This window comes from Labeo rohita, chromosome 22 (assembly GCF_022985175.1).
Source record: "Labeo rohita strain BAU-BD-2019 chromosome 22, IGBB_LRoh.1.0, whole genome shotgun sequence".
Lineage (NCBI taxonomy): Eukaryota > Metazoa > Chordata > Actinopteri > Cypriniformes > Cyprinidae > Labeo > Labeo rohita.
This window is the reverse complement of record NC_066890.1, coordinates 30,684,922-30,709,392: the sequence shown is the minus strand read 5'-3', so window position 1 is coordinate 30,709,392 and position 24,471 is coordinate 30,684,922. Positions and strand designations below refer to the sequence as shown.

The window sequence follows — 24,471 nt, the reverse complement described above, 5'->3', positions numbered from 1 at the left end:
GTAAGGTGTTTCATCTATGGCCCAAAGGCTCATTCAGGCCTTGTTCTTATGCTCTTATTTAGCATTCTTACCATTGAACGTCTCTTCATTTACATGAACGAAGATGACAATTAAGCAGGTGGCGGGGCGAGAGGTGTTGTATGCCTTTGTGCTTTGATGTCTTTCAGGAAGGAACCTTCTGTCTTTTCCATTCTTGTCTCTGAAAATCTCCGCCTTTAGATCTTTCTAAACTCGTCTTTGGCGTAGTGAACACTGTACTTAACATCTCAACTCAGACACAAAAGCCCCCACACCTGAAGGTCCTCTTCTCCAGAAAATTGGCTTTATGTAATATTACTTGAACAAAGGGCTTTTATGCAAAAAAATGTCTCTGGTTTATGTCTATGTCAGTAAAATGGTAGCACTTAAGGGTTTTTTTGGGTTTGAGGCCTGAAAAAGTTGAACAATGAAATTGGAGAAACCAGTATAATGTGAAAATTGAAGTCATGCGGATTTACTCGGAGAAGGAATTTCCATTGTGACTGGTTTGTTTCTTTCTCTGGTGTTTATGTAGGACGTCCCACTGTCATCAGGGACACAGAATGGCTATGTCCTCCTGCTGGTCCTCTTGTCCATCTTTGTCGGAGGGACGCTGGTCCTGCTCTCTGTCCTTCTGATTGTCTGTCGCCGCTGTTGTGAAGGGGACAGACGCCATGCATGGTAAAAGCAATCCCTCACAACTTACGCATTCACAGGCCCCTGAACATAGTTGGTTCGGAAAGAACATTTCAGTCAACCAATCATTATAATACATATTTCATCTGTTTCAGTCCCTAAAAATGTCATGTGGTGTAACTGAAATATATATATATATATATATATTTATTTATATGTTTATATATATATATATATGTATATATACGTATATATAATATATATATATATATATATATATATATATATATGTATATATATATATATATATATATATATATATATATATATATATATATATATATATATATATATATTACCTTTATATTACAATTTTATTGTATTTTATTTTAGCTTTATTTAATTTTTTTAGATTTTTTTTTTCTTTTTAGATTTTAGCAACATTTCAACTGTCTTTGTCTCTAAAAAATGTCATGTGGTGCAATCTAAAATATATTTAAAATATTTTATTTATTTATTTTATGTAATTTTCATTTAATATTCATATTTTATTTCAGCTATATATATATATATTATTTTAGATTATTATAGGGATTCTAACAATATTCTAGATTTTTGACCCACTTTGTTTTTTGTTCCTTAAAAACATGTCATGTGGTGCAACCTAAATATATATTTAAAACAATATATTACCTTCATATGCATAATATTTTAAGTTAGAAGTAGTAATTGTCAGTTATGTTTTATTTTATTTTATTTCAGAATTTATATACTATTATAGTATTTATTAATCATTTTATTTATTTATTTATTTATTTATTTATTTATTTCCATTCTTATTTTAATTTTAGTCATTTTAAGCACTGCAAGTCAACATTTTAATTTTTTTTTTTTTTTTTTTTTTTGTAATTTTCGTGTAATATTTATATTTTATTGTGGTTTATTTTAGCTATATATATTTTTTTTTTTTCATTTAATTTTTTAGATTAGATTTTTTTTTTTTTAGATTATTTTAGGGATTCTAACAATAATTCAATTTAGATTTGTGTCCCACTTTTTTCTTTGTTCCAAAAAAAATGTCATGTGGTGCAACTTAAATATACCTTAAGTTAGTAGTAGTAATAGTTAGATATTTTATTATTATTATGAATTTATTTATTGTGTATAATATATATATATATATATATATATATATATATATATATATATATATATATATATATATATATATTTAATTTATTTTTTAATATTTCAGCTTAATTTCATTTCAATTCAAGGCAAAATTTCCAATTTTTTATAAGTAAACATTAAGTAAACATTAATTATTGCATTTAATTAACATGAAATGCAATAATTATATCAGCATTATTTCAGCTACCAAACAAAAACAACTTTAATACTTAGTTTCAATTTTAATTACAGTGCAGTAATAATAGCACAGTAATGGTTTATAAAATTAAGTTTTCATTGTAGATGTATATATTTATGTACATAAAGTAATATTTTTATTATCTTTATTTATTTACCTTTTCAGAGCAGTCTACTTTTATGGATGTATGTATTTATTTATCATTTATTTCTTTATTTATTTATTCCAGGATTATTTTTACTCCTATTTTTTATTTCTAACTCATGTCAGTGATTGATATTAATAATACAGTTTTGGATTTTTAGGTTTATTTCCATAATTGGTTGCACTGCGTGACAGATGGTCGCACCAAATGATAAGACTGCATGAGGTTAAGGTTAGGATGCTTTCACACAAGATGTGTTTTACAATTAGAAGAATTTACTTAAAACACATCACAAAACATGTTTTCCAAAAATGGCACAATTAAAGAAAAATAGCACAGATAAAATAAGGAAATATGTAAATATTGAGTGTATATTGAACACATAGCTTACAATTCTCACTTACAGCGTGATGTTTGCATGCTGACAGATGATGCATATGATTACGTCTGACACTAAATTACACATCAAATAAAACCGTAGCACAGAGATTCAACTGGAATAAACCGTTCCTCTAGTGAAGCCAAGGATGCTCAGCCCTGAAAATGTTTTCTGTGCACATTCGTCACAGCCTGGCTGTATTTCTCAGTGGCTGCTGAGAGGTGTAGAGTCTGCCTGCTCTCCAGGCAGCCTGGAGGAGTGCAGGCTCACACAAATGACGAGTATAATGAGATCTCATAGCAGCCATCAGCCGCGATAAATCACTCCTGGTGCGGGAGAGAGTGCACTCTAGCCAACACCCACTAAAACACACACACACTCGCAGTGTGCCACCGTTCACTGTGGTTAGAGGACTGGAAACTCATTTCCAGTTTCTCATTACCCACAGTGCCTTATGGCGAATGAAACTGTATATTGTCGCAATAAAGCCGGTGTTGTTATTGTGCCTATCATAAGGCATTTATTTGGATGTCAGTGCAGGTGAATGTGAATGAGAGTTTTTTTCACAATTCTTCACAGCTGGGACATTTTTGAAATCTCGTGACTTTCTCACTTGCGCAACGTTTAAAGAGCCTGTAAAATGATGTTTTGGCAGGACATCTCGATTGGTTTTAATTAAATCGCAGCCATGAGTGATTTACTACACTTGGTGGAGAAACTATTTTCACTTAAATTGATAGTAAATTTTCTATTTAATTACAAGGAAATGACAAGTAACACTTTCAATTAAACTAAAGTTTAAGGTAGAACAACTAAAATTGTATTTTATCATAAAATGTACTTCGGTAATCCTTGATAAGCTCTGTAAAAAAAAAATATATATATATATATATTTTTTTTTTTTTTACAGTGTACTTTTGATTGCAGGTGGTATTAGGGGGAGGGACATTCTCATTCTAAACAGCGTTTGATTGGACACCAATCTGTGTAGTGCAGGATGACATCATCAGTATTTGTGCTTTGTTTTTTGAAAGAAAAAGACTGTAAACTTAAGTTATATTTATTATATTGTTTCATATATAGGCTATACAGTACTAGCATATAGATTACCTGAAAATTAGTACATATGTAATGTGTACTGGTTTTAATTTTAATTGTTTTTAATGTTTTCTTGAATTTCAGTACTTTTTAACATTGGCACCAATGAAACAAACACAAATGAAACAAAATATAAACATTTGTTTTACATTAAATAAACAATTACTTACTTTATAATAATGTAATATAATGTAATATAATATAATTTATTATAATTGATTTTAATGGAAAATATAATATAATATAATATAATATAATATAATATAATAATGTAATGGACATATTGGATTTTAATGCAAAATTTAAATAAAAAAATTGCAAAACAACCATTTCATATAATTTAAAACTAGTTTATATAATAATATAATATAATATAATATAATATAATATAATATAATATAATATAATATAATGGATTGTAATGGAAAATGTAATATGATATAATATATTATAATAATTTAATTGACAATGTATTTTAATATGCAAAACAGAACCATTTCATACAATTAAAACTAGTAACTTTAACATAATATAATAAAAAATAATATAACTAATAATTAAATATATTATAATATAATATAATATAACATAATATAATATAATATAATGTAATATAATGTAATATAATATAATATAATATAATATAATATAATTTAATTTAATGGATTTGAATGAAAAAAGAAATAATAAAAAAATGTGAAAACCAGAATCATAGAATAGAATAGAATAGAATAGAATAGAATAGAAAAGATTTTAATGCAAAATTTAAATTAGAAAAAAATGTGCTAAAAAGAACCATTTTGTATTGCATTTTGTTATTATAATATAATATAATATAATTTATATAATCATAAAAGGGATATTTAATGCAAAATAAAATAATTTAAATATGCGCAAAACAATAGTCAAACCATTTCATATAATTTAATAAAAACTAACTTTGTAATATAGTATGATATATTATAATGTAATATAACATGAATGGGATTTTTATGCAAAATTAAAATACTTTAACAGAATAATAGAATAGAATAGAATAGAATAGAATAGAATAGAATAGAATAGAATAGAATAGAATCCAAAATTTAAATAATAAAAATATTAAAAACAGAACCATTTCACATAATTTAATACTAGTTTTATAATAATATAATAGATTGGAATAGAATAGACTGGAATAGAATAGAATAGAATAGAATAGAATAGAATAGAATAGAATCCAAAATTTAAATCGTAAAAAATGTAATATAATATAATATAATAATATAGAAGGGATAAAAGGAATTTTTAATAGAAAATCAAAATACATAAATAAATTAAAAGTGAAACTATAATAATTTAATAAATGAATAAAATGATGCCTGATATGGGATTTCTTTGATTTGTTAATTTTTCTTTCTTTCTTTTTTCCTGCCTTTTTGAGTGTAGTCCAGGCACATGTCTGTCACCACATTTGAGAATGACCCAGTTCTGCATGTTATGAATGAGATGAACGTAAATTTGAATTTGACTGGTTACGTATTTGCATTGAAGGTTCATTGTTTGCCTCAGGGCTAGCGATGACACCGAGAAAAGTAACACCACCTATATTGAGGAGGCCCAGCCAGTGCATGGTAAGGACTGTACTAAAAAACATAATTTCCATGTTGCATGTCAACCTCCTAGTAACAGTTATTTCTGAAAAGACGTAATGCATTTCCATGTGTATTTACATATCGCTTCAAGTAAAGTGTCAAGGTCAAGTTTAAGCGACAGTCTCACATACATCAACTGAGGGCATCATGTGAAAAAACAAACATGTCCTCTGGTCTAATCCGTCTCTCCCCGCACAGAGATTACGATTCGCGTCGATGAGTCAGATTGCCTGTCGGCAGCCAGCTCCCACGACATGGAGACGGAGCGTTTCCTCTCCACGGGCACAACTGGCCGCCGGGTCTCCTTCAACGAAGCAGCGCTTTTCGATCACAGCAAGAAAACACAGGAGAAAGGTCGAAGGTCAGACGCCCACTCACTCATGCCGCCCACTCTAGACACACAGAGCGCTCACTGCCGCAGCAGACTGCAGCTTTCATTACTCATTTATGTATGCGCTTTACATTTACATCTGGGCTTGTCAGATGCATGAGCTGTTGATGAATAACAGGGGAATTAACCTGTTTATCAAGATTCTGAGAATTAAAGGCATGTAAGGGAAAGTTATATATATATATATATATATATTTTGTTAAAAAAATTAGCTTTAATCACCTTTTTCTTTTTGTAGTAATTAAAAAGTATGCTGAATATTTAAAAGTATTTTTAATTTGTTAGGTCATAAAAATGTATGCACAATAAATAAAGAATCATCAAATAAATATATATGAGGTGTACTTCATCAAAAAGTATTTAAAAAATATAAAAATTATACTTATAAAATTATTATATATTAAAAATTTAATATATAAAATAAACATTGAATTATATATGTAAATATATATAATTAAAATACACATTAGTTTGAGAAGTATTTCACAAATATTTTAAGAATTATATATATATATATATATATATATATAATATATAATTAAAATACACATTTAGTTTGAGATGTACGTCATAAATATTTTAAGAATTTAAATTATATATATATATGAAATTAAATTATATATATATATATATATATATATATATTAAATACATATAGTTTTATATTTAAAAAAATACTAAATATTTATTTATTTTATTCAAGTAATTAAGAATTGTTTTATTTTTTATATTTTAATATATATATATATATATATATATTAAACAAACAAACAAACAAAAATATATATATATTTAAAAAATATATATTTTAGATATATTTTAGTTTGAGATGTAATTACTATTTTATTTATTTACGATTAAAAATACACATATTTTAGTTTGAGATGTACTTCGTACTTCATTAAAGTAATCAAGAATTATATATATAACTCTGTTATATATATATATATATATATATAGCTTTATGTTTTTTTAAAAATGTGTGAATAGAATAAAAAAAAATGATATATAATTTCATTATATAATATATCATTATATAATATGTATATATATATGTATATATATATATATATATTCTTACATTCTTACACATACACACACACGCACACATTAAAATTTAGAAAATAAACAACTAAATGAATGAATTACATATTTACTTTCATATGTACCATTACAGTTTCTTTGGTCGACTACTTTTGGCAATGCAATTTGTCTACAAGCACAGCTTGCACAGCAAACACTCCTGTGATATATTTGTGGTGTAAATCTATAATGAAGTGATAAATCCAGCCAGCATGTGTCATTTTTCCGCCTCACCTCAGGTACACGCTTACGGAGGGCGACTTCCATCACTTGAAGAACGCGCGGCTCACCCATCTCCACCTCCCTTCACCCGCCCTCCAGATACTCACCATCCACGAGTGTGAGTCATCAGAGAACAGTATTGCCATGACAACGCGCCCCGTCGCTAAATCCAGCCTCTCGATTTTTCAGGTGACGGCCACATTGCTCTGCTAATAGGAGAATATGATGTCAGTCATAACAAGGGCAGCATGAGATCGTATTTTTCTAGGTCAGTTAAAAGCATTGAGGTCATGATGGATTGTCAGTTTGTTAAGTGATGTGGTGTGTAAAGAGATGTTTTTTATAGTGGAGGAATTGATTTATCCAAATATTGGGGTTATTAATGTTTAACGTGTTAGCTTTTACTCCTGTTTTACTTTAGCCACGTCATGATGAAGTGACAAGCGATAATTAATCATACGTTTTTTCTTAAATTATACATTTTTCGATGTGAGCCTTGACAAGAAATCAGCTGTGTTCAGAATGGTGTACTAACCTAGAATATACTGTACAATATACTATTAAAAAAGCCAGTTTCCACCACTGAATAAAAAATAAAAAAAGTAAGTGCGACTTTTTATCTCACTATTCTGACTTTTTTCTAACAATTGTGTTTACATCTGCAATCTTGATTTTTCTCGCAATTACGAGTTTACATCTGCAGTTCTGATTTTGTTAATCACAGCGAAAACTCGCAAATCAGACTTTTTTCTCAGAATTGAGAGATAGAAAGTCATAATTGCGAGTTGAGTTTACATCCTCAATTCTGACTTTTTACTCATAATTGCGTGATACAAACTCAGATTTTTAAAAAAAAAAATATATATTCTCAGATAAAAAAAGGCAATTGCGAGTTTTTATCTCTCAATTCTGAATTTTTTTCACAGTCGTGACTTTACTTCAGCAATTCTGACTTTTCTCTCAATTGCGAGTTTACTTCGGCAATTCTGACTTTTTCACAGTTGCGAGTTTACATCGGCAATTCTGACTTTTTTCCCAATTTCATGATACAAACTCGCAATTCAGACTTTTATGATCTCAGAATTGTGAGCTATAACCTCAAAATTGCGAGATAAACTTGGAATTCTGAACTTTTTTCGCAATTATGAGTTTGCATCTGCAATTCTGACTATTTTTAATCACAATGCAAACTGGCAAATCAGACTTTTTTTCTCTCAGAAAAGTCATAATTGCAAGTTGATATATAAACTTGCAATTCTGACTTTTTTCTCGCAATTCTGACTTTTTTTTATCAGAATTGGGAGATAAAACTCGCAATTGCGAGTTATAAAATCAGAATTGCGAGATAAAAACTTTTTGTGTTTGCATCTGTAATTCTGACTTTTTTCTCATAATTGCATGATAAAAACTCCCAATTCAGAATTTTTTAACTCAAGATATAAAGTCAAAATTGTGAGATATAAACTTGCAATTTTTACTTTTTCGCAATTACGAGTTTACTTTTTTTTATCATAATACAAACTCGCAATTCAGACTTTTTTCTGTCCAAATTGTGAGATATAAACTTGCAATTGCAAGTTATAAAGTCAGAATTACAAGATATAAACCCACAGTTCTGACTTTTTTCTCAGAACTGCATGATAAGAACTCGCAATTGTGAGAAATAAATTCCGACAAAAACAGAATTGCAAGATATAATTGCAAATTAAACAATCCAATTATGAGAGGATTAGCTAACAGGATATGTTCTCAGAATTGCGAGTTTATATCTCAGAATTCTGACTTAACAACTCGCAATTGCAAGTTATGAAATCTAAATTGCGAGATATAAATTTGCAGTTGCGAGGAAAATGTAATAACTGTGAGATAAATAACTTTATTTTTTATTCAGTGACTGAAATGGGCTTCCATAATAAACACTGTATACTGACTGCTATTAAAAGATCATGTTAAACAGTATACATCATTTACACTATCATTTGGGGTCAGTAAAAGTTAGTTTTTGAATATTATTAATACTTTTAATTAATTAATTAATACTTTTATTCAACAAGAACACAATACATTGATCAAAACTGACAGTAAAGATCTTTACAATGTTACATAAGATTTATTTTTTATTAATATAAAGTCAGAATTGTCCTGGTGAGCATAAGCGATTTCTTTTCTAGTCTAATCAAAAAGCAATAAAAAAAAATGGGTAAGAACAGTAGCTGGATATTTCATCATTAGGCTGCCGTCGACTAAAGATTTTTCTGGTTGACTAGTAATCGTTCATTTTAAGCATTAGTCGACTAGTAGTCACACTTTTAATAAACCATATAAATCATAATAATGAGTCTTTAATTGCCTACATAGTCTAATAAGCACTCAAGCGCATGCAAAAAAAGCTTGCCACAGCGCACTGGCGGATCTAATAATTATGAATGTGTCAGGGAAAAACAGCAAGTAGACTGCATTAATGTTTTTATAACTTATTGATAAGCTAGTGCTTTCTTTGTTTTCAGTTTAAGAGATGAAGTCGGTGACACTGACTCATCGTCTCCGCATTAGTGATGTGCCTACATCAGAGATGCTCACAAGTCTCTGAGCTAGAGTCCAAGTCAAGTCTCAAGTCTCTTTATTATATTAAGTCTCTGGTTATAATAAGTGTTGCATCACGTACAGCGACCCATCCAACACTGCATAGCTATATATAAGGAATTCAAAGCATGTAATATGTTATAATGACTCCTTTATCTATTAGCATACAGTATCAGCTTTGATTTTGGTATATAATCAGTGTAAACAGGCTATTGCAACATGACAAAAACACCAAGAATGCTTTACTTTTAAGTTAATATCTGTATTTTGCCTTGTAGCATGAACACACAGTACAGTACAGACCAAAAATTAAGAAAGACCAAATATGGTCAAACATCACATTGTAGCTAAATGCAAAACACTATTGCAACAAATCAAATGATCTGAAATATATGAAGAGTTCAGATGCAAAAGACAAAAGTGCCATCTGAAATTTTCTTTAGAATGATCATTTTTTATCAAGCTTGTATATTTAAGTTCAATAATTTCACTTAAATGGCAATGAAAATGACCTATTAATTGTCATTTAAGTGAAATTACTTAACTCAAGTCGAGTCTGAAGTCACTGTGTGTGTGACTTAAGTCGCACTCGAGTCCGAGTCTCCAACTCGAGTCCCCATCACTGGCCTACATGTTTTCATGTTTCATACAGATGATATAATCTGAGAATATTTGTTTTCTATTTGAATTGGTTCATTTAAAAGTAGACAAGTATACACAGAGTTTCGAAGTTTTGTGCTCAAGTTCACAGAGACTGAGCTTTCGTTATTTTACAAAAGTGCAACGTTTCGTTGTTATTCTGAGTGCGCACAAATAAACATAGAGTCTTTACAGATCTGTAAGATGTATTACTTTTATCTGTATGTCCAAAAATGTCTGAGTATTTGAGTGACCGCACTGGCGGGCTACTGTTCAGCTTCTTATATAGCGCACATTTTTTTAGGTTAACATTAGATTGAGGGGCCACGTAAAGTTACGTACTTAACTATTTCAGATGAAAATCTATATTTGAGGTCGATTAATGATAGGTGAGCATATAAACACATAAACATAAACACACTGGTTTGTAGCGCAAGTAGTTTTAGCATTTGCTGCTTATTCTCCTAGTTATTTACCAATAGTGACTAATAAATTGGAAATCTTGCACATTCACAGAAAATGGTTGTCAAATTTTAGAAATGTTTCCTCACCTGATTAGGACATTAGAATGCTGCTCCAAAAAAGTTATACAGTCTGAAGCTTTAACAAACATTCATCATAGTGTATGTTCAGGTTTGTGTCTCATTACTGCTAAAATAATAACCGGCCACTGTGTTTGTCATATGCACAGCCACCAATATGTTCATTGCCCCAGACTGCCCTGACCAGTCGGAGTCTCAGTCCCAGCTCTGCCCTTCCTGGCGACGCTCTCAATTCCACTGTGGACACAACGTTCTGTGAAAGCATCACAGCAGTCGGTCCTGAGCCGTCCAGTCCGTGTCTAGTGAGTCACACACACTGATACACTCAACCATTGACACATCCTAACACAGTCCATGCGAACAGACAATTGAAAGTTCATTTGAGTCACAAACTCATAACAGCGGCTCATCCGATTGTTCATTTGTAAATCGCATTTATGTAATCTTATGAACACAAACAGCTGGAGGTCAGAGGAGGACTCGGGAGGAGCACGGGCATCATGGGTAATGGTAGAGAGGGTGCGTCGGCCTCGTCCACGGCCCTCTCTTCCTCTGGCGGAGCCCCGCAGGGCCCCATGCTGCAGTTCTTCACCAAGCTCCGCCGACATGCCAGCCTGGAGGGAGCGAGTCCCTACTTCAAGATCAAAAAGTGGAAGTTCGACAGCAGCCAGAGAGCTTCAAGTCTAGACATGAGAGGTCAGTGACACATCCAAGAGCTGGCAGCAGATTAAAGAAAGCATCCGGTGTGAATGTAGGGTGCTAATTTCATCACGAATAAACAGGCTGTGCTAATGAAACATGAATATTGCTATATTCTGTTGTTTAAAGCAGTTTTTTTTTCTACAAGTTTTCATGGACTATACTGATTAAAATGATTTAGTTTTAGGATATCTTTTGAAATTTAGGGTTGTTTTTTTTTAGATTTTATGGAAGCCAATTTCCACCACTGAATACAAAATTATACTATTATAAATTACTATACTATTAAACTTGCAGTTACGAGAAATAAAGTCAGAATTGGGAGTTTATCTCGCAATTCTGACTTTATTTCTCGTAATTGGGAGTTTATATCGCAATTCTGACTTTATTTCTCATAATTTCTCATAATTGCGAGTTTATCTTCTTACGAGATAAACTTGCAATTATGAGAAATAAAGTCAGAATTGCGATATAAACTCCCAATTACGAGAAATAAAGTCAGAATTGCGAGATAAACTCCCAATTACGAGAAATAAAGTCAGAATTGCGATATAAACTCCCAATTACAAGAAATAAAGACAGAATTGCGAGATAAACTCCCAATTACGAGAAATAAAGTCAGAATTGCAAGATAAACTCCCAATTACGAGAAATAAAGTCAGAATTACGAGATAAACTCCCAATTACGAGAAATAAAGTCAGAATTGCGAGATAAACTCCCAATTACGAGAAATAAAGTCAGAATTGCGAGATAAACTCCCAATTACGAGAAATAAAGTCAGAATTGCAAAATATAAAGTCAGAATTGCAGAATATAAACTCGATATAAACTAATTACGAGAAATAAAGTCAGAATTGCAAAAAATAAAGTCAAAATTGTGAGATATAAACTTGAAATTGCGAGAAAAAAGTAAAAGTTGCGAGATATAAATGTGCAATTAAGAGAAATAAAGTCAGAATTGTGAGATATAAACTCACAATTGCAAAAAAAAGTCAGAATTGCAAGATAAACTCGCAATTGCAACAAATAAAGTCAGAATTGTGAATTGTTTACATCTCAGAATTCTGAGAGAGAAGTCAGAATTGAGAGCTTGTATCACAATTCCGAGGAAAAAAGTTAGAATTGTGAGATGTGAATTTCATTATTTTTTTTAATGCCTTGCATTTTTAAATTAGAAATTGTAAAATATTTAACATTTAATTATTTTTAATTAGACAAATAATTAAAATATATATTTTAATATTTTACTTAAAAATACAATATCGTTAAAATTTTTTAAAAATGTTTTTAAAAGAAGGCTTTTATACTTACTAGGGCTGAATTTATTTGATCAAAAGCACAGTAAAAACAATTATATGAAATGTTATTACAATTTAAAAATAAACGTTTTCTATTTGATTATGAAGAGTTCATTTGCAAAAACAGATAAACACAATAAAAACATGAAAACATAATAAAAAAAAACATGATGATTTAAAAAAAAATTAAATTAGTGTTATCTGTTTTTGCAAATAAACTCTTCATATATTTTACAATGTAATTTATTCCTGTAATGGTAAATCTGAATTTTCAGCATCATTACTCCAGTTTTCAATGTCACATGATCCTTCAGAAATCATTCTAATATGCTGAAGTCAAATTTCTTATTATTATCAATCCTGAAAGGAGTTTTTACAGTTTAATATTTTTAAGGAAACCATGAATTTTCCCCGAGAGTTCTTTGATTAATAGAAAGTTCAAAATAACAGCATCCTTGTTGAATAAACATATTAATTTAAAAAAACAAAACAATACAAAAAAAAAAAAAAAACATTTGAATGGTGGTGTATATGAACGTTTATGCAGAGCCTAGTGTTTTTCATATGTTCCTCAAAGTGTTGAACAATGGTATGAATGGTGCCAAAAAGTTCTAATTTTGCTCATTTTCTTCTCCTAATTTTGTTACCTCTGTATTATACTAATTCACTGACGTGACAAAAGTGCTCAGACAGCGCAAGTATGGTATTATTCTACCTCATGTTTTAAATATGAGCAAAGTGCATTGTGTAGCTAATGGGACTTGAATGAATTAATAAACATGAATGAATAGATTAATAAAAAAGCTGCCGCTATATAAGTATTACTGTAAATGTCTCTGGATTTATCCTCTCAGGTCTGTCAGCATGAAAGGAAGTGAGATAACACTGCTGTGGAAAGTACAGACAGTGTTATGAACCTGTGAAGCGATCAGTTTCCTAGCCTTAGGGGATGCAAAGCAATATTGAATGTTTCTTTGCTTTTCATTTAGCCCCTGCATTGTGTATTACCGTGGAAAAATGATTGAAGACCTTAATAGAGTTTTAGTGCCTTCATGTAGCACAAAGCAGAAAAATGGTTCGGCTGTGTGTGTGTATGTGTAGCAGACTATAGAATATTCTCTCAGCCAAGACAAAGCTGCTGTATTTGAGTGCCAAGACTCGCTCTCAAGCAGATGGCCGGTTGACGCAGGGCTCTTCCATTCCAAACTTTGTTTTTTTAAAAGAAAGACAGCGAAAATTAGCGTCCCAAACGCTTAGTGTTTTTTATTCTCTGAAACAATACGGTCATGATAAAAGCTATGCTCTCCATCTAATGGATTTCCACCGTTCGATGCCCAGGGCAACAAATAAGATACATGTTATATTGTTAATATGTTAATTACGTTTCTGAATGCATTAAAGCTAATGCACTACATTTAGAAAGCAAAAAAGGAGAGGCTGAAATCCATTATTCGAGAATTGGAAGATGAGTTAATGAATTGAAAATGTTTTTAGTTTTCCATATGCTGTGTTTGTGCTGGTTTTGTATATATGTGGATTATAACGGTCTTATTAAGCGAAACAATAGGTCATTTTCTAAAAAAATAAAAATAACAAAATAAAATATAGCTGCAAGCAGCGATTACTGAGGTTCAGTCGCTTAAGGCATTTAAGCATATATGGAAAAAGACATTGCATATTATATAGCAAGGCAGTACCCACCTAAATCAATGATTTAAAAAAGCATTTTTGGCAAATCCAGGTAATTTACTATAGAATAGAGTGACCAGACGTGCCACTTTATGGGGACACGTACAAACAGCCAACACCTGGTTATTTTAGGCAATTTGGAAATTCTGTGCTGAATGTGTCCCCGGAAAGTGGCATGTCTTTTTTAATGTTTATGAGTGTTATAGTGCCAGCTGTGGTCTGATCCCCTTAAAACTTGCATGCTTGTTTAAAATCACCTGTCGCATATGCTCAGTAGGTTTCGTGAAGTTTTGAGTTTTCCTTTAGGATTTAAGGATTTTGGGTAAATTTGGACAGGCCCCTTTTCTAAACGACATCGTTATAGCTTCCCAAAGGGTAAATTTCATATTTTTTTTTTGGATAATTATAGGCCTAGAGAGTCTAGAGAATTGTACTGCAGTGTTTTTTCCAGATTGAGTGAAAAACCTTGGACTAGTTCGCTAAGTAGGTTTTTTACATCTTCTCAATCATTTAACAAACGGTTTGATTGACAGCAGTGGTTGTAGAGGCGAAGTTGTCCGGAATAAGGAGTTCTGTAGTATGATACAAATATTGTGCGTATGTACAAAAAAATGGGTGATGTACTATCATTTACGCCGTTGAAAAATACTGCCCCCCAGTGGCCGATTTCTTTCAAATTTCTCTCAGACCTTTGGGGCTGAGAATCGAACAGATGCACCAATTTTCGTTCCAATCCGCCTCCGTTAACCTTGTCTAACAGGTGCTCAAATTACATTGGCCAGTGGTGGCCATGTTTTTTTGAGATACACAAAAGTCCTTGTAGACACTTGTGGCACTTTGGACAACGACTGTACACACTGTGTACACACCGTTTCATGTTGATAGGACAAATGGTTGTGCAGTTATAGCCATTTTTTATGATTTTTTTTCCTCTGATAGCACCACCAAGTGTCCAAGCTCTGTCATTTTCCCCCCTGTGACCTTAGATTGAGCTCTTACATAAGTGTTTTGAGTTTGCTGGAGATCTCATTCCGTTCAAGAGTTACAGGCATTTTACTACTAGTGGCCCAGCCCTTTCAAACGTTTGGGCGCCCCTTTGCAACAGTGAGTGAGCTTTTTTTTTTTTTTTGATATTTATTAATATTCACTCTCCAGAGAAACCGAAAAACCTAGGACTAGTATGCAGAAGTAGGTTTTTCAAAAAGTGCTGATGGTTTAGGACAGAGTTCAGCTCCAACCCTGACCAAACACACCTGAACCAACTAATAAGGATCTGAAGGAGCACTTGATAATTACTTGATAATTATCAAATGTGTTTGATTTGGGTTGGAACCTCTGCAGGAAGGTCGATCTCCAGGAACAGGGTTGAGCACCCCTGGTTTAGGAGTTATGCGCGATTACATACTTTTGATCGCTGTAGCACCCCCGTCAGGCCAGTTGGGGTGAGCCTTGGTCACGTTGTAGTCAGTGTGAGTACTACCATCTCTCCAAGTTTCAAGTCTCTACGACTTACGGTTTGGTCTGCATGATCAGTTTTACATGGAGATCGATGATCCATACCATTCTAACAATTACAGTAGGGTTTCAGCGCTACGCACTTGAACCCCTAATCAAAATTATATACTTTTTAACCGCAAATGTTCATCTTGCACTGCCTCAGCCACACGCATTATGTAATCGCATGGTTATTTTTCTTCTGTGTGCTCCGGTTCAGAAAGGTAGTGTAGGACGAAAAACTCAATCTCATTTTCTCATCCAACTTCAAAATCGCCCAACATCGTTGTTTTACCTCTTTTTGTAAAGGCCACTTGACTTTCTCTGCATGTTCGCTTTGTAAACAATGGTAAAAGTGGTGAGAATTCATTGTTGAGCTATGTTGGTAACGATGGAATTTGCGACTACAGTTGGCTTATACAGGTTTTTTTTTTGGTGGACCAATTAGTCATTGACTAATTAAAAGCTGAAATGTGTCGATTTTGTTTCATTTTAGCATTTTAAATTGCTTTGTGACACTACTGATTCACGTCATCCGTACAGGTTCCCCCAAGCGGAGGCAGTTCCAGCGGCAGCGCGCAGCCAGCGAAAGCATGGACCAGGAAGAGCATGACGCCCATCACATCGACCTCATTCAGTACATTGCTCGCACCAAGGACGTCACCTACTGCCCCCCCAAGACCCAGTCCACGCCTTCTATCCCCCCCTTCCACACCCCCACCCTCCCTCGGCAGGTATCTTTAATTGCCTCGCCCATGCATTCGCTATAGCAACCATCTGCCTCACTACGCCTCATACAGCAGACCCCATTCCATGCTGAACTGATCTCAGCGCGCTGATCGCATTGCCTTATCATGGCATCATCAGCTTACAGTGCAAAAAGCTTTGCTTTACAAATGGTAGTGGTTTGGCTAAATACCACAAGTGCACCTTTTGGTATTTTTTTTAGCAATCGATTTGCATTTGTCTTGCAAAATGGGCCAAGAACGACCAGACACATGTTTATGAAAATTAGTATATTTGTTTATATTTGCTTACCTATTTCGACTGACTTTCCTGTATCTGTCAGTACTGGTCTCCTCAAATTAACCATCACAGAGTGAGTCACAACCATCTGTGCACTAATGGAGGCATCTGTTTTAACATCTCTGAATCTGGACTCAAAGCTTTAACGGAAAGGAAAATAAACATATTTATTTGACATAAACTACCATTTAAATGTTTGAGGTCAACTTTTATTCAGTAAGGACACATTGAAGTAATCAAACATGACATTAAAAACATTTATAATATACAAAAGAGTTCTATTTTACATAAATGCTGTTTTGCTGATCTATTCATCAGATAAACTTGATAAAAATGTATCAGGGTTTCTATAAAAAATAAAGCAGCTACAGAGTAAAATTTTCAACACTGATAATAACAAATAAATGCAACCTTGATGAGCATACCCCAAACTTTAAACAGTAATGAAGACCTACGCTGAGATAAAACATGATGTTGTGCAATACTGTGGCATTTTCAAATGAAATAATAAAGTAGGGCTGGTTCACAGTGGTTAACTACTCAACTAGTTTAGACTAGTCAGTTAATCAGGTTGACTGGTTAACCTCAGTTTTAGGGCTCATCCATACAAAGCCAGAGCTTTCCCTATCCGACCTGTTTTTTTTTTTTTTTTTCTGTAAACACAGCGCCTCAAGAATTATCTGCGTACACATGAAACCACTAAAACCGACACAAAAATCTTCAAACAAAGAATGTTATATAAATATTGTGAAAATATTTAAAAATATATAGAAGGTAAAACATGCTTTTTTGACCCTCCATAGACACCAAGGGTCTTCCTGTGTACCAAGGGTACCAAGAACTTCAACAAAATAGTCCATGTGACATCAGTGGTTCAACTATAATTTAATGAAGCTACGAGAATACTATTAACGCCCTTGCAAAATGTGATATCATCGAAAATGCGAATGGCCGATTTCTTTCAAATTGCTCTTGGACCTTTGGGGCTGTGAGTTGAACAGATGCACCAAGTTTCGTTCCAATCGGCCTCCGTTAACCTTGTCTAACAGGTGCTCAAATTACATCGGCCAGTGGTGGCCATGTTTTTTTGAGATACACAAAAGTTTTTGTAGACACTTGTGGCACTTCGGACCACGATTGTACACACCAGATGTGCACATATATATATATATATATATATACACACAAAACAAAGAATTGTTGAATAAAGTTGTTATTTTTTTGTGCACAAAAACTATTCTCATAGCTAAATTATGGTTGAACCACTGATCTCGCGTTGAAATCTTGTGTTGTATACAAACCCTACAAGAACAAGAAGATAAACATGGAACAATACATTTTTTACACTGTCCATCTGTGTTAATGTTAGTTACTAAAAATGCAGTCATTCATTGTTTGTTGATGTTGCTGTTGCTTTTACGTGACGTAGCAGTGTCTGACTAGGGTGATGACATTATCGTTTCACAAAATATACAAATTGGCTGTACACATGAAAATACAAGGGTGCCATTTTCAGATTTATTTACTCTGGGACGCGGTTTCAAAAATAGCAGTTTCAAGCTCCCAAAATGCCAGATCTGTCGGGATGAAACACCAATATGATATAAAATTTGTATGTATACAGCTAAACGCATCTCTGTGTGGATGTCCCCTCAGATATTGTTAAACTAAAATTTTTATTATTCCTTTAAAAAATTGCTTTGTGTTTTATTATTGTTTTTGGAGCACTGCAAGTTTAAGTTTTAAAATGTAGTATAGTTTAGTATAGTAAGTTTGTAAGTTTATATAATTGTTATATAAAAACTATGTTGGTGCAGATAACCTTGTGGGCCGCGCCAACATCAGTGTGCTACGGGTGTCCCGAGTTCGAATCCTGGCTTGAGGTCCTTTCCCAATCCCGGCCCCCCTCTCTCTCCCACTACGCTTCCTGTCTGCCCCACACTGTCCTATTATAATAAAGGCAAAAACACCAAAAATAAATCTTCAAAAAAAGAATGTTACATAAATATTGCAAAAATATTTAAAAATATATGAAAGGTAAAACATGTCTTAAAGGGTTTACCCAAAAATAAAAATTCTAAAAATTAATTACTCACCCTCATGTCGTTCCAAACCTGTAAGACCTTCGTTCATCTTTGGAACATGAATTAAGATAATTTTAATGAAATTTGAGAGCTTTCTGACCCTCCGTAGACCTTCCTGGGTATCACAGGTACCAAGAACTTTGACAAAATAGTCCATGTGACATTAGTGGTTCAACCATAATTTTATGAAGTTACGAGAATGTATATATATGTGTATATATATATATATATATATATATATATATATATATATATATATACAAAACTAAGAATTGTTGAGAATTGTTAAATAAAGTTGTTATTTTTTTGTGCACAAAAGGAATTCTCATAGCTTCGTAAAATTATGGTTGAACCACTGATCTTGCATTGACTGTTTTGTCGATGTTCTTGGTACCTTTCTGGATCTTGAACTTGGAAGGACCCTTGCTATCTATGGCGGGCCAGAAAGCTCTCGGATTTTATCAAAAGCATTTTAATTTGTGTTCCGAAGATGAACAAAGGTCTCACAGGTTTGAAACGACATGAGGGCGAGTAATTAATTACAGAATTTGCATTTTTGGGTGAACTATCCCTTTAATCCTGGCTCAAAGCTTCAACAAAATGGAAAAATAAATTTAAATTAAATTTATTTTACAGACCCACACTGACATAAAACAGATGTTGTGCTACATTGTGTCATTTGCTAAAGAAATACGACTATATTTAAGAAAACAAGCTTGACTGATTTCATATGTGTGCTGTCCTTCAGGTTAGAGGTGGAGGTGATGGTGGAGCCCAGCTGCAGCAGAGCGATGGGTCCCGGGGTGATCGGCCTCACCTCCGAGGCCCCGGATGAAAGTCTTGGAATGGGCTACCATCAGGAGAGCTTAGAACCTCAGACCTTGTACCGTGATATCTGGACTCTTCGTGCCTCCCTCGAACGGTATGTCTCGTCTGACCAGAGCAGCAACAATGACAAAGACTCCGTTCGTAGTGATGCAGACAGTGTGTGCTCTTTAGGGGGTAAGACCGAGATGGGAGGACTGCCTAGGTACCCCTCGCAGGATATCGGGGATGAGATGGAGGGGGATGTGGACTTGCCTCAAGACGAGGGACTGGAGAAAGGTCGCAAACAGGATAGTGTCGATTCTGAAAGAGGGAGTGACGGGGAGACTGGAAACCGCAAGCTGCTCCAAATGGACAGCGGTTACGCCTCGATAGAGGCACCTTCGCGTGCTCCCGAGGAGTTGCGACTGTTTGGAAGCACCAGTAGCAGTAAGGACGGCTCCGCCGTGGAGCGCAGGCACTTCTTCAGTTCGGGTCGCAAGGGTACTGTATGCGAGAGCTTTGACACGGACATCTTCGACGAAGAACTTGAAGAGGAACCTGCGGGTGCCAGCGGTGGTGTGGACGGAGTGGAAACGGACAAGAGCACCATGCTGTGGTCCCCCTACGGCCAGATGTTCACTCAGCGCGATGCTCAACCTCATCCCCCCATCCTTTCCCGCCGCGACTACAGCATTGATGAGAAAACCGACGCACTTTTCCATGAATTCTTGCGGCATGACCCGCAGTTCGATCAGCAGGAGTCTCCGCTGCGCTCCAAGCATCGTTCCCGCGTGCATCTGCGCAAGCAGTGGCAACGCTCCAAACAGTACAGCGACCCCGGCCAGCGCTTCCAATCCTCTTTTGACCGGTACCGCACTCCGCTCCGACGGGGCGAAACTGTCAACTATCCTCTAGAGACTAGCTACCACAGCACGCTCCCACGAATCATTAGTGCACCTGATGAAGAGAACAGCGAAGGTGCAACCAGTACTCCCGAGACACCCAAGGCAGATCAGGACACTGCTGTTGACGTGGATCCCGACAAGATAAGAATATCTTCCAGTACCGAAAGCAGCGGAACCATCAACGAAAAGGAAGTCCTTGAGGCATCGCAGCCCCCTCCAATGAGTGACATTGCTGGAGAGCAGCCGGTGGGCCGGGAGAACTCTAGGCAAACATTGCCACCGCCTGAACCTCCTGATGAACGTACAAACTATGGCCCACAGACAATCACAGAAGAGCTGAGCGATAAGCTAGCGGCAACCCTCGAAGAACGTCTGTACTCGGATCTCCGCAGGACCAGGGAAGTGCCCGAGTGTAGTGCAGTGACTGTGACCTACACATCGCCCGATCACAGTCCAGTGTAGCATGTGGCTCCCTTCATCTCCTCGTACAAGAACACTTTGCGGCAACTACAGGTCCAAAGTTTTGATCGACATTGGCTCCAAACTGGAACAGGTTTGCTTTGGTCATTTAAATGGTGTTGAAATCATTGTCATTCTGTCCTGGACCAGTGGTGTAGAGACATTTCTTCCATGCTCAGTGTTAAATAAACAGCAATTAAGGCTCATACCTCATGTTGCTCAACGCACCAAGTCTTAAACAAATGAAATGTCAAAGTCTGTTATTAAAGCGCTCCATTTAGCTACTCGTTGACTTCAAAAGCCAATATTTTCTCTGCACTAGGTAATCCACTGTGAAATTGGGTGCTATTAGATTAAAGAATGATTATATTTGTAATTGCATGACTTATTTTGCAATGCTGCCTATCCGGATGTCTGTTCATGACCCCAATTATTTTCTTTTACTTGTTTTTAAATGTACAAGCTAGCCCTCCATTTGGTTACTATATTTTACTTTCTGAAGTTGTCAAATAATCAATTCTATTTATTATTAGCATCTGGGTTTTTGTCTAGCTAAACCTGCTTTCAGATTTAAAATCAAATATTAGAATAAAAATCTTGTAAACTATAATCATAATTGGAATAAACTGTAGAAATGGGTAGACAAACAACAGCATATCTGAAACACCATGGCACTGGTCCAGTTTCTAATTAAACAAGTCTTTCCCATTTTAACATCACAGTGTTTGTAATTTAGGGTAAATAAGATGGGATTAGTTGCACTAAAACACTAGCCGTGTTAGCTTGTTCCCCACCGACATGTTTGCAATCCATTATTAAGTGTCCTTGTCATTTAACAGCGTTATTTTATCATTGAAGTATTGAATGGTTAAAACTGCCTCTTTGTGAGATACAGTAATTTTATGATCAATGAATTATTATTATTATGCTTTTCATCGTAATTGTATCATTTGTTCTGTATCGTTTATCATATCTGTGAGAACTGATCGAATGATTTTCGAGTATTCAGTGCCAAATTGTTGAAAGATTAAACATGAAAACACTGTAAGCAACACGTGCGAACAGTCCTGCAAAATAATAATCACAGATAAGCCTCTCTAAGGGTTTGAATCAGGCCTGAGATATTTTTATGAATTTCATTGTGAGAAGGGCATGCCTTTTCTTGCATGTATTTCACAAAATGAGCTCTGTGTGTTCGTTAGCATTACTTTTACATGAAAATCACCAATACAAGAATCCCTAGAGGTTGACGACTGCACATGCTACGTCATTTACAGTCACTTAAAACAGTGGTTTTCAACTTGCATATTTTGTATGTTTCTGAATCTGACACACTCAGTTCAGTTCATGAATCTTTCTCCTAACGAGCTAATGATCTGAATCAGGTGTGGTAAATGAGGGAGACATACAAAATGTGCAGAGCAGTGGGCCTGGAGGACTGGAGTTGTGAACCACTGACTTAAAGCAAATCCCACTGCCCAGCATAAGCAATTGTCGAATCTCGGTACAAACGGCACCATTCACATTGATTTGAATTACCCAATAAAATGGGATTCTACCATTCACACCTGTCAGATCACAGTATGGATTGCGTTCTGTATTGATAATTATGGGTTTGACCCTGTAAGCATGAAAACAAAAGGTTGTCCTTGGCGGACTCTCAGAAAAGGCCTTTGGAAGATATATAGAGGCTTTTGATGTAATGAAGAAGAACCTTGGGTAGCATCCACAGGCCTTGTCTATGAAGGCTCACATTGTCGTGTGGCCTTTTAGGGCAATTGTTTTGAGCTGCTGAGTAGTACTCTAAAAGCGACATGTACTATTTAGGGTGCAGCTGAAGTGCCCTGTCCAGAAATAAAAGCCTTTCATTATCTAGGTGAACAATGACTGATGTGCATAGAGTGATTAACAATGGCGAAAAAAAGACAGCTTCAGATAAGCCGATTGATTGTTTCTGGCTAAACGAAAGGTGTACTGACCATCTCACATGATTAATACGGTGCCTTCCTGTGTGTTTAACATTTAATGAGATAGTTCATCCAAAAAAGTCCATCCAATGAAAGTCATTAACTTTCATTGCATAGACAAAAATTTTGTGTTCAACACATGAAGGGCAGTCATACATGTTTGGAATGTCATGAGGGTGAGTAAATGATGCCAGTATTTCTGTTTTTTGGATGAACTGTCAACTGTAAGCAAGTGTTATGGTCAAATCTCAGTATAGCACTTATTTCTTATGACCAAGTTTGATCATAACTGAATAGGCCAAATTACCTTACAAAGGTTATTAAAAACATAAATTGCATTATCAAAAACATGTACACCAGTGTTAGTGATTACAAATCCGGTCCTTGGTTTTGATTCACTGTAATCCGTAACATGTCAGGGACATCGAAATTTGTACAAAGGAAAGTAGAATTGTATATAAGCACAATGAGGTCCCAATGCAGGCACTAGAATAGTCTATGTCTTGGATTTGACATAAACCTAGTCGGGACCTTCGGGTGATGTGTGCACAATCAAATAGCCTGTCGGTTGATGGATTACTGTGTATAGATTTGCATGTGATGACAAATTATTGTTTAGAAGATCCAAAATGAAGCACCAAAAGACAGATATTTTTTGTGTGACTCTGAGAATAAAAAGAAATAGACTTGGTACTAACATATTGTAAAGTATTTTAAGGAGTCTGTTATTTTAGAAGTTCCGCTTTGCTGACTCGATGAGATTTTTTGCCATATTTCCATGGACAAAAATGATTATTTCTATTGCTGGCTATATTTCAATGAAAGAGAAAATATATTTATGTGCAAATTTCCATTTAGAAAAGAAAAAAATCTGTAAAAATCTGCTTGACTAATTACTCAGTCAAAAAAAAAAAAAAAGAGAGAGAGAGCGAGGCGAGCTTTCTGAACGTTTGTTTTGTTTACCTGGATCTTCTTGTTCTAGATCTACTGAGCCTTGAGGGACCAACCAATCTAAACGTTTATTTTCATGTTATGTTTTTCCAACTAGTCAATAAAGAATGATGCATTATGACTTTGCCTGAGTCCTTTTCGTTTTTCATCTCAAGATCAAGAGATTGCCTGTTCGCTCCGGCAAACCGTTATCAGCACCTGTCTATGTTCCACCCTGCCGTTCTCCATCTTAGGTGCTGAAATATCCCTTTGGGAACATCAAATATTCATATCAGCCAAGCTAATAAATTAAAGATGGCTGTACAGTCATTATGATTCTAAATCAATAGCAACCTCGGGTAACCAGGGAGAA

The 24,471-nt window shown here is 34.3% G+C and overlaps 1 protein-coding gene across 1 annotated transcript in view; it reads left to right on the top strand.

Annotated features, from left to right (window-relative positions):
• cbarpb (CACN subunit beta associated regulatory protein b) overlaps positions 1–24,243 on the top strand; it is a 30,520-nt gene extending 6,277 nt beyond the window's left edge. Inside the window, 9 exon segments of the mRNA XM_051095280.1 lie at positions 554–699; positions 5,197–5,258; positions 5,478–5,640; positions 6,993–7,164; positions 10,889–11,041; positions 11,201–11,435; positions 16,464–16,600; positions 16,602–16,654; positions 19,779–24,243. Of these exon segments, the coding sequence (XP_050951237.1) occupies positions 554–699; positions 5,197–5,258; positions 5,478–5,640; positions 6,993–7,164; positions 10,889–11,041; positions 11,201–11,435; positions 16,464–16,600; positions 16,602–16,654; positions 19,779–21,204 (2,547 nt within the window). The 3' untranslated portion in view covers positions 21,205–24,243.
• The last annotated feature ends 228 nt before the right edge of the window (positions 24,244–24,471 follow it).